Source organism: Penicillium vulpinum (genome assembly GCF_028829585.1).
Source record: "Penicillium vulpinum strain IBT 29486 chromosome Unknown utg000001l_segment0_segment0, whole genome shotgun sequence".
Classification (NCBI taxonomy): Eukaryota; Fungi; Ascomycota; class Eurotiomycetes; order Eurotiales; family Aspergillaceae; genus Penicillium; species Penicillium vulpinum.
Window position 1 is genome coordinate 7792387 of NW_026643241.1, and position 13607 is coordinate 7805993.

At 47.1% G+C, this 13607-nt stretch overlaps 4 protein-coding genes across 4 annotated transcripts; 3 read left to right on the forward strand and 1 right to left on the reverse strand.

Moving 5' to 3' along the window:
- Positions 1–275: 275 nt before the first annotated feature.
- N7479_002787 (uncharacterized protein) lies at positions 276–2677 on the forward strand (the record flags this gene model as incomplete). The annotated part of the gene is made up of 5 exons (XM_057250484.1): positions 276–383; positions 443–453; positions 513–555; positions 628–1936; positions 1992–2677. The coding sequence occupies 5 exons, from the start codon at positions 276–278 to the stop codon at positions 2675–2677; spliced, it is 2157 nt and encodes a 718-aa protein (XP_057114916.1).
- A 2438-nt stretch (positions 2678–5115) lies between these two features.
- Positions 5116–7494, forward strand: N7479_002788 (uncharacterized protein; the record flags this gene model as incomplete). The annotated part of the gene is made up of 7 exons (XM_057250485.1): positions 5116–5474; positions 5662–5816; positions 5880–6132; positions 6191–6478; positions 6537–7029; positions 7085–7142; positions 7208–7494. Coding segments are annotated over 7 exons (1893 nt in total), but the record flags the coding sequence as incomplete, so codon positions are not given.
- A 753-nt stretch (positions 7495–8247) lies between these two features.
- N7479_002789 (uncharacterized protein) lies at positions 8248–9120 on the forward strand (the record flags this gene model as incomplete). Its single annotated transcript, XM_057250486.1, has 1 exon — positions 8248–9120. The coding sequence occupies one exon, from the start codon at positions 8248–8250 to the stop codon at positions 9118–9120; it is 873 nt and encodes a 290-aa protein (XP_057114918.1).
- A 2287-nt stretch (positions 9121–11407) lies between these two features.
- Positions 11408–13393, reverse strand: N7479_002790 (RBR-type E3 ubiquitin transferase; the record flags this gene model as incomplete). Its single annotated transcript, XM_057250487.1, has 1 exon — positions 11408–13393. The coding sequence occupies one exon, from the start codon at positions 13391–13393 to the stop codon at positions 11408–11410; it is 1986 nt and encodes a 661-aa protein (XP_057114919.1).
- Positions 13394–13607: the final 214 nt, after the last annotated feature.

Consider the following 13607-nt stretch of genomic DNA (forward strand, 5'->3'; position numbering starts at 1 on the left):
CGTACTCAAGGATGGTCTGTGCGCGGGCGGTCAGTCATTCCATCATCCGGTGATTGCACCTCCCCGCAGCTATGGAGGTGCTTTCGACCAGCTTGATCATGATCTATTTACAAGGCTCCCACGCTCCTGTCTTTTGTGGCTTGGACTTTCCGCCCTCGGCAATGACAGAACGAGCTTCTTCTCTTATTATCCACGACACTCTCTACTCAGATCCAAGGGAAATATCTTCTCTGCGCTCCGTTATTATCGGGAACAAGCACCCTTAGCCTGCGGCAATGTCTTCTCCTCTCGCTGAGCAGACTGATTTTGCGAACACTGAAACGGCCAGTCGACAATATCGACCCCAGATACAAATCTTGAATGTTGAAACAGAAGAGGAACGCGTATGTTTATATTCAAGTTAACTCGCGTGAGAACTATGAACTGACTTAGTGCTACATAGTTTCCTCCTAGGTGGGTGTTTCTGCTTGTACTACCTAAATTCACTGTTACTGATTATCATTGAGATATAGTGAGGATTCTGGGCCAACTGTATCTTCTTGGAGGTGTAACTTGGTGAGTACCTGCTGACCTTGTTGCTGTTTCGACTGTATCATTTCTCCTCAGTTCTGACCTTGATTTTGAAAGGCGGCCCTCTCACAACGCCGAAATTTGCTTTTTACAGCTCATGTCGACGACATTTACGTATGGATTCCCAGTGGACCCCGCCAGCTCCTTGGCTCCCAGCCCGAGATGATCATCCACCCAGTGATGAAGGAACCCAACGCGCCTGGATACATTGATCGTTCCAGACCTCACACAATCAATCATATCATTGTCGACGATTTGGGGGTAGATGAGGTCTTGCTGTTAGCGACAGACTCTGGAAACGTCACTGGCTACAATGTCGAGGCTATTTTTTCAGCAATCAATAGGAACACCAAATATGGAGGCAGCCGACCATTTGATGCGCATGAAGTCAAACCTTTCTTCGTTGAACATGTTCAGTTAAGTGCATGGGGCTTGGCCATCCACAAATTTGCTCGGCTGATTGCCGTGAGCGCGAACACAGGCGTTATCACAGTCTTTGCTTTCGCGTTGGTGGATGTTGAGTCTGACAGTGATGTTAGCACTCCCGGTTCTTATGACATCTCAAATGCGGGGTGCTCTGATGTGTTAGAAAACACATGGGTATCAATAGACAGTGCACAGTCAATGGAGGAGCTGAAAAAGGACATGCCCCATCATCGAACACGCAACCTACGCCTCAGCTATAGGGGCCATTTCGACAATATCCCGTGCGTGTCATTTGCCAACTTTGAATTGGACCCTAACGGCCTGTGGATGGTCAGCACCGATATCCTAAACCGAGTCTTTGTATGGAGAGTCTGGGACAATCTGGCACCTGTCAAAACATCCACTTATGATTATTCAAGGGGTGGTCGAGAGCAAAGGGGCTGGTTTGTCTTGCCTTTGCATCCTCGCAGAGCTCAGCAGCACCGCTACAAGTTTGATGCCTGTGGATGCGAACCACATCCAAAAATCATGAATGGTCGGATGGTTTTTGACGTGTCTACTACGGCCAATCATGTCGCAGAAAGATCCACTCTCGCTGCTAAGAAAGTCAATGATGAGAAATATGCAACAATTTCGAGCCTGTTTCTGCCAGACGACTTTTTCCCTCCTGACTTTTCAGTTCTCAATGAATCTCAACCACAACGATCGAGCTCAGAGCATAATCATACAGCTCTAGAAACCTCTGGAACTACGTCTTCTGCCACTGGCAGTGGCAGCATTGATATAAGCGCTCAAGGATCACAAGAGAGTAAGGTGGCTTCACCCCGTCAATCGATTCGTGCAAGACGTGGTATTACTAGTTTGGTCGAAGAAGAAAATGAGCAATACTATGTGGATCATGATATCGATGTGGATGCTCTGAGATGCTTTGTATCCCATCGTGAGTGAGATATGTGCTTAGGTGTATTGGATTAGAGTGCTAACATGTTCTTCAGCGCGCAACCCTCGATTTTTTCCTATTCTCCACTTCTCTGGAAATAACATCACTTTAGATCCTTATCCATTAGACCATGGGTCGCGAACGCTCTCTCGGTCTCCTCTTCAGTCACTAATAGAATATTCTATGTTCTCTGCCTGTGATCGCTTAAACTTGGTCAAGTACCTCCCTGAACTTGGGATCGTTATTGCCGCCTCCCAGGCCGGTGGGGTTGCCATCATCACTCTTACATGGCAGGAGGAAATTGGCCACACCTTTCGCCTAGATTGGCTTCTGCCTTTCCCCGCCCAGGAGCCGGATGATGATTTCCCAACACCACCTCTCATGGGTATTGCTGCAAGCCCCATGCCTGGTTTTGAGATACCACCGGATATCCCTTGCATCCCTCGGGATGTCGACCCTACAGATCGGTTGAGATTCAACCACCGTCTGCTCAACCCAGATAAAGATGAGCCTTGTGTCGCAAACCCGCCCGAACGCGGGACTTCCACTCCCTCTGAGCCGGACCCTTACACCCACTACCCAAACCTCACGATTCCTGAAACCCACGCCTATGCCTCGGACATCTACCAACCTCATGAGACCTGGCATGGTTACCACCCTTCCCGACATTACAGGTTGCTTTTGCTATTCTGTGATCTCAAGGTCATGAGCTATGAGTTCTGGCACGACTGGCGAGGTTGATCGCAATCACCAAACCAGATTACTCTTCTTGCATCATGGATTCAAGAGGCATGTTCATCCAAATTAACAGATCTACCCGTGCTGGTAGCTAATTGTACTAATGCATGTCAAATCAAATTAATCAAGCAATACAAAGTATCTGCGTCACTCTTCCATGTCAATTTAATATCCGTAGTCGAGAAATAGCATAAAGAGATGTGTCATCCTTCAACGTGGTTAATTCGTACAGCGGTGGCTTGAGGCTCTAACCGAGGCAACCCTGATTGGTTCCCACAAAATAAGGTTAAATCCAAAGTTCAGTCACCTGAAAGAACCTTGGAAGGCCTCTTTCTTTTTTTAAGGCTCGCACTTCGATATCAACCTTCTTAGAGCCTTCGAAGATACTACCCTCATATAATCTGGTTATCAAGCGCAGTCTCCAAACCCAGCTGAATGTATTCCACAACGCGGTGTGCTGTGCCTTGAGAGTCCGCCCTGACAACCTTACGATCTCGGGGGGAGGGGTTTTCACAACTTCGGTTATTTTTGATTCAAATTCCATGATAAAAAGGTAGTACGAAGGATTTGCAGATTTCATACAGAAAGAGGAAGGCAAAAACCTGATAGTTAGATGCCCATTGTACATATATCTTGATCATTTCTACATCCTTCATAGTTTTACTTTACGTCCGATCCGTTAAGCTTTTATCTCTCTAAAAAAATCTCACTTACTCTATCCTTATATTAGCCCGCAAGCAAAAGCAAAAGGTTAGCAATCTTAGTCACAACTTCAGGCCAACCAATGGTATCCAACAATGATGAGCTTGACATCCTAGAAGTCACAAAGGCCCCACCTGCATACCATCACAATGCGATAATCTCACTCCAAATGTCGCCGACTCGCCCCATTATATGCGCTCTGTTGCACAATTCTACAGATAGCTTCAAGAATGCACTTGACAAATCACACCAAGTCTTATGATGCAAATCGTCGTCGATAGTGGGTCCAGATATAGGAGTTGTTTGCGACTGGAATTAACTCGTCTCGAAGACCTCAAATGTCCTGTGTGGTGGGCAAAGTTTTCTGTAGAGCTATGGGCAAATGAAGAGGGCTCTATCCGATGGGAGGCATTTCGATAACTAGATAGAGCACAGAGTACATGCATAGATATGCACTCGGTTAGGTTATCGTTATCACTCGCTTTAGAGTGTGAAACACAAGGTGTCAGTCAAAATAGGCCATTCATTTACCGTTCATTTACCATTCATTATTATGATGTACCAGTTACTACATCGGTTTAGCGACATCCACTTTTCGGCCCCTTTGGGCCACTTACTGCCCCTGACATTAACCTTAGCGGTAACCTTGGAACATGGTGGCATTATAAGTACAATGTGTACATACTATAAACTTTCTATAAATCATTGAGTTGAGCACTCACTTCATTTTAGCAATTACACTCGTTTTATCTTAATCTAAGCAGATGTCAGTCTACTATATTAGTTGTAGCATAAGAGTCATTTCAACATAATAGTATATAGCAAAAAGAAATGAGACGGTGTAATTGAAGTCGTATGGTAATTTAAGGCGAAAATTAATTGTACATATTGTGGAGCAAATGGGGCCGTAGGTGGCTTATGGGCTTTCTGGGGTTTGCGGCTGTGGCTTTTGATAAGAGGTGCTATACAAAGTGGACAGAGCTCCTCGGAGGTAGGACCCTGGAAATCTCCCGTATGCGTATATAACTGCACGGAATAGTATATCCCATTCCGATAGTTCGTAGGTTGGAACTTGTTTTGAATCCTCCCGTATTTTGTGTACCACTAGTGGAGAGACTATACCAATATGTACAATGATCGTCGATGATAGGCAACAATTGGGATATTTCGCTAAGAGCTGTTGGTAGAGAATCTCATATTTTGGTATCGTTTAACAAGCATAGAGTATGTGATACTTCTACGTAGGTCTTAACTACGGAGTACCGGATACCTTCGTTCTCATATATTTGTACGAATAGCTTGTGACAGTTGTCAACTGATCATTGTTGTCAACTTGAAGATACCTCGGGTATCCACAAACACATGTCTTAGGTAGAACGCTCCTGTGGGCAATTTCTCAAATAGGAAGTTCGTAGCAATATCAAGTACTATGGGCCTTCTCTCGCGTCATGAGCTAGATTCAGCTACTCAGGGGCCATCTAACTCAGTGTGTATAAATATGGTACCTTGCTTCTATCATATCTGGATTCCAAAGAAACTACATCTTCAGTCGTTTATTGACTTGCTGGCTGTTTTATTTCCTCGCTCATCTTTCAAGGTGATACGTTCCGATGCATTTCAGCCAATTTGGTACTCTATTTTACCTCTTGGCTCCAGCCACTGGTATAGTAGTCAGGCATAATGGAGGACCTCCTCATGCCCGAGCAGTCTCCTCTGCACCACTATCCTCTGCATCAGTCCCAGCAACCCGCATTGTCGGGTTCGCAGCGGCTGTGCCAACTGGAACAGCATCTAACGTGGCAGAAGCTGATTTGAATATCACAAGCCTCTGGGAAACAGCACAATGTGACCAGAATTCTATTGACGATGCTACTGTCGCTTTCATTGATCGATGGTATGCGTCAGGCGTTCCAGGGGCCTGGGATACTATGATTGGCGAGTGGAAGGCTGAAGCTAAGAATGGCATGTATCGCAACCTCGGATTTCCGGAATTCGTCAGTTACTACTTCCACGGTCCAGAGCAGTGGAACTGTAAAGATGTTGGTAGCGTCCCATGCTCTTCTGTTGTCCAGTGCAAGGACGTCGATCACCCAGCAGGGTATGTTTTGACTTATAGGCCTCGCCTGGTACGATTACCGTCATGCTGACAGCAGAATAGCTACCTTATCTTGAATTCTTTCTCTGGTATTCATCAGGTAATTTCTTCTTCCTAGTACCCGAAATTCAACGTTTAAGCAGGCGATATTGACCGGAAAATTCTTACAGCTACATAGTGAGATGTATAGTGCACTCAATACAGCGATGATTGGTATACAGAGCAAGATAGGTGAATTCTCTAGTATATTTGCTCCGCAAAGTGATGACACCGCAATGATCCTGGCGATTTTTGACGGCTTGACAATGTTGATGGGCTTTTCAGTTTCAGCATCCTTCAGTGTTGGTAAGTATAGAGGCCACCTTTTGGATGCGAATACCTCCAGATTATAGATTAACGAAAGTGCAGTTCGAAAGGATGTCTCAGAAATAGCCGAGGGTGCCAGCACTGCCCGTGTCTCGATTCCAAGGAATCGCGAGGCTGGAACAGAGGGCCCTGTTCCTCGTCCTGAGATTCAGGAGTATCCATTGAAGACGTTCGAGAAGACGAAAGAGGCGTTGAATGGAGAACGGTATAAATTCGATGGTAGAGCGTATGCTAACGACATGTCATACCAGCTTTATGGCATGACGGCGGCCTGGACAAGAAATAATGCTCCTACGTAAGTATATACATGGCCCTTAAACCCCCTCAGAGGTTGTGCTTGCTGATCAGAATAGTAAAAATGACCCACTTGAAGCTCAGAACTCACTGAGCTCCGCTCTTGGCGACATATTTGCGTCTTGGAAGGATCTCGAGGCCTCCTATCTAAAAAACATATTTTCGGGTGATGATTCATCTCTGGGCAACCTTGCATTCCTCATTGAGGATGGGAAAATGAACTTCTTGCCAAACAAGCTCGACCAGGACTTAATGGCAGCGGAGCTGCAGGCTGTCCTCTATGGTCAACTGATGCCTATTGCGTGGAAGACTGCCTCTGATAACATCGGTGCTTTCCCGAGAATTGTGTAAGGTGACTCAAATCGTTATTTGAGCAAATGATGCTAATCAGAATGTATACCACAGGACAACAGATTTCCCTTGTGACAATAAGGCCGCTAAGATCCCTGAGATCAGCGATTATGATATCATGACCGACGAGGACTCTGTCAACACACGCGCGTGCTGGAGGGACAAGCTGGTTTTCCTTGTGAATATTAATGAGTGGGAAATCAAAAAGCAAATCAACTTTACACCATTACCCGGTACCGTTCACAAAACCCTCTCCGGCGATAAATGGGGAGGCATCACAATTGATGACATTGTTGCAAGTGCAATGACCGGATATGAGAATGCTGGCTACGTCAACGGCTACAAGTCACCGACGTCAGAAGATCTTGAGAAAGATGAGAATGCTGATCAATATGGGAAACGAGTCCGTTATCCTGGTTTCTTCAATATCCCTGTATGTGAGGGCCTGGAGAAGACCAAACAGGCTATCAGGAAGGAGTACCACTCAAACTCTCCATTCTGGCCTTGCGACGTGCCTGAGGGCTTCAACAGCAAAGGAACTACCATTGTGCGTTCAATCTCTCTTTTCAAACGGCGGTACCAGTTGCTAATCACCAGTGTAGCATGTGAATAAGGGATGGATTACCGCTAATGAAAATACGGCTGTCTGCGATACGTTCAGTAAGTGGTTACTCCCATCTCCCATCCTTGGTTTTGGTCAAGCATACTAACGGTGTGATCTGTAGCGGTTGATGACCCAGGAAATGGCGATACGCTCAGTGCAACCTTGTATGGACTATTTGATGCAGGCAACACTTCCGAGCCTAAGGTCAAGCCGAGTTGCAAGATTACGTTCTCCTGGCCAAAGTCGTGGGTTGATATCTATTATGGAGAGGACAACTGCATGTACAACGGTGATTCCGAAGCAATCACGGATGCAGATGGCAACCCCGTGTGTTGCACCGAGGACCAAAATCTCACTGAGAAGGTGACTAACCCATACGTGACTGGAGGCACGTGTCAGCCGCACTGATTGATATTCGGACCTTCAATTCCATGTGGAATATGATCATACTGAATGTGGGGTTGAACTGGGGATGAGGGTGGAGAGAACCCACTACGAAGGTGTATAACGGCCAAGGTCTAAATGCCTGATTTTTCAGGGTTGACACCTGAAAATGCCTGAAGGTGCCTGAAGATGCCTTATTTCAGACCGCTTTTGGACACCGCTCTATACGCTGTATTGTAAATAAAGCCATCTATAGATATTTGCACCTCATCCTTAGGCACTTTAAGGCATCAAGCCTGAAAAATCAGGCATTTGGACTTTGGCCGCTATACACCTTCGTAACCCACTCGGAGATGATTTCCTTTGATATCATTCATAAGATGGTGGTTTCGTTCTTTCTTCATTTTTCCCCCCACGAATCAACTCCATAGGCCTTTAGGCTGTATCAGCCTAATAGATAATTAATTTTAAACAGCTTCTGATGAGCCCCGGTGACAGTCCATAGCTTATTTGGCAATAAAAGAATCGATGAGTCACTCTGTACTCCCACTTGAGCAAGGCTAGTTATCGATTACTCTTTTATAACAAAATTCCAAATACCGGTATCCCAATGTAGTCAAGCCCTGGAGCCCTTTTCGGCCTAGCTGGGATCGATCAGATGATAAAAAAACAACAATAAATTACCTTGGAAGTCCCGGAGCCTCAACCAGCGCAGATCATCATATAACGACCGGATTTCCAAGCTCCAATTTTACAAAAGCATCGCACACTATAGAGATGCACATCCACCACTCAGCCCAGACCAGGGCTCTAGCGATCCCCGAGATCGTGATATCGATCCTCCACCAAATGGACATGGACACCCTAATCGCCGCCCAACGTGTCTGTCATGCCTGGGCAGACCCAATCCGCAGATTACGTTCACTGCAAAAAGCCCTATTCTTTATTCCAGACAGCGACAAAAGCGGGACAAACACACGAGTCTACAATCCCCTTCTGGCACGAGTATTTGACTCGGCTTTCCCATCGGAAGACCTGCGAGGTCCCAGCAATGCAAAAGGCTGCAAAGTAACAGAAAACATGAAGCAAGTCGCACTCAGTCACTTCGATCTTGCAAAAAGCCCGACTAAGAGAGAGATATATCTCCGGCCCGAGGCGAGCTGGCGCCGTATGCTGACGCAACAACCGCCGATCCTCACGGTTGGACAGTTTAGTACGGGGACTGGACCAATGGGTCTTAATTGGCACCAAAAGAGGGCAGCACGGCAAGATGAGGGACTCCGTATGGGGACTTTATTCGAATGGCTTGTTAATCTGGGACGCTATAAGTGGAATGATGCGATGATTGCGATTTGTCTAGGTGGAGCTGAACCTCTCAATACGCCGCCTAAGATCATGGGTCCATCCACTTATCTCTTTGCGGATAATATTAACGAAGATTGGAGGATTATGTGTGCGGACTTTGATCTTATGCTTATGACGGGGACTTCGAGCTCATGTACAGATTTTGAGCCGGATGACCCTGATTATGAGAAGAGTACAGATGAGGTTGTTTGGGAAGAGATTTGTGAGACTTATTCCAAGTTAGGATTGACAGTGGCAGGGTTGAAGATGGAAGAGTATAATGAGGGATTCGAGTGGTGGGATTAAAGCATTGGTCACTGCCCTAGGGAACTGGGACTTTGTATGCAGACCATGCGTACTAGAGTTACTTCTGGTAGAACCGAGGCAGTCAAACACAGTTTTCTTAAATTTGAGGAGCCGGTAGTCATGGCAAAAATACTATGTTGACACAGTTTATGATAGTACCCAAAGTAGGATCCACTGGTTCTAGGACCCCTGGAGGGAGAATATGCTGTAACATAGCCCGAAGCTTGAGCCATACGATAGCTAAGTGATTCACTCCCTCGAAGTTGTCGACTCGTCCTAGGTGACTCTAGAAATCTACATGTCCAGGATCGTAGAAATCTCCGAGCCGAGTCTGCGTACGGAGTATGTATTCTCCCACTAAGATGCCCACGTTCAACTGCTGGCAGGTGCCTTCCCTTTTTGGTTGCTTCCTTTTTTAGCTCAACTCGTCACCCACCCTCATTATCTTCAGCCACTAGGTAAATATAAATACCTGGCCCCCTCCCACTTTTCTCTTTCTCTTTCTTTCTTCTCTCGGCGCGCTCCGGGTCCCACATTGCACATCGTGGTCCCTGTTGTTCAGTGAAGGCGTCCCGAGGACTCTGATTCGGATCTTTGACGCGGTCCAGGTTAGGCTGAAACTAGATTGGGGCCCTAGGTCCTGGTCTAATGGCACGAAGCATGCTTGGCCCGGAACAGTCCCATGGATCTGGGACCTAGTACCCCCACGCCTCTGTGGATACAGACTGTACTTTCTTGGGTTCTCCATCGACCGTGTCAGGAGCCGCCCCTCCCCCTCCCCCCCTCAACCGACCCAGCTGCACGGGTCCTGTCTGCAGCACCTGAGCAAGACTTGCACCTTTACGTGGTGTTCAGGATAAGTAGCCTTTGTGGTGAAACCAAGCAAGTCATTATTTAGGAATGCAATAGAACTTTGTGTTAGTCACTTCAATAATCAACCTTCCTCACTATACATCTCTCTCAATGAATATCTCCTGGTATATTACTACCTCCTAACTACATTGTAGTACTGCATGCAGTCTTTCAAGAAAACACCTTTATACGCGCATAAAATTATTGGAAAATATTAGGCAACCTGCAAACATAGTCCAATTGACAATCAATCAATCAAAGTTTAATTAACCTGTTGCAGTCTAACTAGTTGCGTATGACTATGCAGGCGCTTCATCCAGCTGAAGCAAGAATTCGTAGCCAAACGCGGAGTTGGGATCACTCCCGGGAGTAAACACAGAGGCTGGGTTGTAAAGATTGTGAAATCAGCCCATTCCTGCATATTGTAAACCCACAACCCGAAGAACCCAGAAATATATATAATGAATGCGGCGGAGTGCACCCTCCGCCTTCCGCCTCCCTCTCTCCTCCTCCCTCTCTCTCCTCCTCCCTGTATCCTCCCCCCGCTCCAGTTGCAATTAGTGTTGTATTATTCGTGGCCAATTACCTGGCATATTTGTCGACTCTGGCTGAGCTTCTTGTTTCCCAGCTTCGTTTTCGTCATTAGCTAACACCCATCGTCTTCCACACCTAGCTCCATTGCCGCAAGGCCTGTCGGTTCCTCGTCGTCGTCCTCCTCGAGTCCCACGTGATGAAACTGCTGGAAGAGGCCTGTTCGGTGCATAAAGTTGGCCACGTAGCGGATGGCCTGCGGGTTGGACACGAGCTTGTCGTAATCCTTATCCTTCACTCCCACCATGTCGAGCTGCTTCCACATTTTCACCCGAAGTCCAGTATACAACGGAAATTGAGTCCAATTGACCGATGTAAACCTGTTGTATATATCTGGCCAGGTTGAGTGATCCACGGGTCCCTGTTTTACAGTCAAAAAATAAAAATAGAGTCAAGAAATCACCCACGGTGAGATTATGGCATTGTTACATAAAAACGCAGAATATCAAATAGACGAGTCGTTAGCGACACATTCTGTATGTGTAGGAAAGTATGTACGGACATTGCCTGTGCTTGGATAGAGAAGGAATACCTAATGTATGAAAGCAAGCAAAAAGCAAGTGTATGAGAAATTATAAGTAGCAAATTGAGATGAAAACAAGAAATAGGCAAAAGTAAAATAAAACGCAGTGTGAAAGCAGACGAAGGGGGAATTGATGCAATACACAAATTAGAAAAGGAAAAAGGGGAAAACGTGAAGAACAACAAAGAAAGTAAAATAAAAGAAGCATGAATTCGTTGTATGCATCGATGTCATTAAGACGCTTTTTCAATGGGAATAAAATACCAAAATTCATATGCCTGGTCAAATGCCGAGTTGGTGTAACATCCAAAGAACCTCAATCTAGAAGTCATCGTCCATCTCATCACTATCCCATTCGTCTTCACGGTCATTTTGTACTAAATCCAAAAACCGTTGTAGACCAGGATGTGCCTGTGCTCTACCTGGTCGAATTGCGATAGCCTCCCATCGGATGGGGCCCTCTTCGTCTGCCAATGGTTCTGCAGGAACTTCTGCCCACCGGACAGGACGTCTGGGATCACCTGCCTGTGGAGGGAGACGATGGGGAGGAATCTCCGCCCATCGGACAGGACGTCTAGCTTGTCGCCTCGCATTTCGGTTTCGTATTTCGGCCATAGCGCGAGCTTGGGCTTGACGTTCAGCTGCAGCGGCGCGGGCAGCTGCGTGATCAAGCTGTCCAGGTCTGCCACCACCGCGGTTTACTTGAGGTGGAACGGGGGCGGGAGGAGGAGGGTGTCGGTGGAAGTCGTCTTCGTCGTTATCAAATTCAAATGCAGGGCGGTCATCATCGCTTTCGTCAGTTTCTTCATGAATAGCCACCACTGGTGGGTCATCGTCAAAGTTTAGGAGTGCGTCTGGGATGCGATGGAGTGCTTCGGCTCCGTCGGGGTTAATACCATCGCCACCTTCCAAATCCCAAAGGCGATTGAAACATTGGCCCTTCGGGTCGTTGAAATGCCTGTACGGGTTGTCTGCACACAGCCAGGCCGAGCAAAGGTAGCAGAAGTGTGTGTCACACTGGAAGCAGCGCATGTGGTTGCATCCCATTTGCTTTTGGCAGGGCACGTTGCAAGTCGGGCAAGGGGTAGTGTACAGACGCAGGTACTCTTCGGTCGCCTTTTCCTCTTCCGTGGGCTCGCCGTCGCGGCGTGGGAAGCAGCGGACCAACTCGCCATGCCAGCCCTTCTTGCAGACGCAGCAAAAGGCATAGTTGCAGTCTTCGCAAATAGCCACACGCTCCGCCATGGGAGGAAGCTCTCCATCCTTTACTTCCATGCGGGACTCGGATCCATCTTCTTCATCCGAACTATCCAAGTCATCCGACATGGGATCTTCTGGCTTGGGGTGTCTCTTGGATCGTGCAGCTCCCTGGCACCACTGTCGTGGGCAGTAGACTGTGGTCTTGTCGGCTTCGATCTTCTTCTTTCTCTTGAGGAATGCATATCTTTGGACCGTTTCAGTGGCTAGAGGAATCTGGAGTAGCTCGCTTGGCCCCAGGGTACGATCGCGCTTCTTGCGGGGCGGAGTCTGGCCGTCGCCTGGTGCAGCTGCAGGTCTCTTGTTATACTCGCAATCCGGCGCCATGCATTTCACACTGTCAACATCACCCTCCGTGATGCAACAATTGTAGAAATCCTGCAAGCATTGAATACAGAATACGTGGGAGCAGCGAAGCAATCGATAGCAAACAGTGCCCTTTTTCGGTTCCAAGCATACCCCACATTCGAAAGTCCCCTGCTCAAACTTTTCTCGCTCGGCCTTTTTGTTGTAGTCCAGTAGTCCAATCTTCAAGTCCCGCGATAAACATATTTCCCCAGATGAATCCTGGATATTGAAAGTTGTTTCTGCAAGCTGCTGTAGGTGATCGATATAGGTAAATACGACCAGATCTTTTCCACATTCTTCCCAGAGTCGGTGGCAATCACTGGACAATTGATCGATGACCGAGGGGGATAGCCATGAGGGGATCGTTTTCAGATGAACGATAGGCGGCTTTTCAGTTGGGTAGCCGTGTGGCAATTCAATCTCGAGGTTAAGCGGAGGCAAGTGTGAGAGGACATGGACGTCTTTAATGGGCGGTTGGTCTAGTTCTCCCCTAGACTCGTCCAATGAGGTTGGAGGGGTGATGGCGGCTGCAATATCGAGCGGTTGCTGAAAACATATTGAGGTTGGGGCGGAAGGCGCAACTGGAAGATCGAGAACGGCTTTAAACGGAGAGGAAGGATCGATTTGTATTTCTGGAAAGATCGCAGCAATCGAGGAAAGCTCGACCGAGCGGTCATCCTCCGGGAAGTCGAGTTCAGTCATGGCGGGATGAAACCGAGTATGATCACTTGTGAAGAATTCTCAGGTGGGGTCGGATATTGGCCGCCTCTGATGTGATAGTGAATCGCAATTTGGAGACAATGGGTGTCTCCTGCAAATAAAACTTAGCAACACTGGCTCATCGTAAAAAAAAATATAAAAAAACCCTTGAAAGGTAATATTGATGACCGATCCCAAGTGAAATGTCACTAAGGAC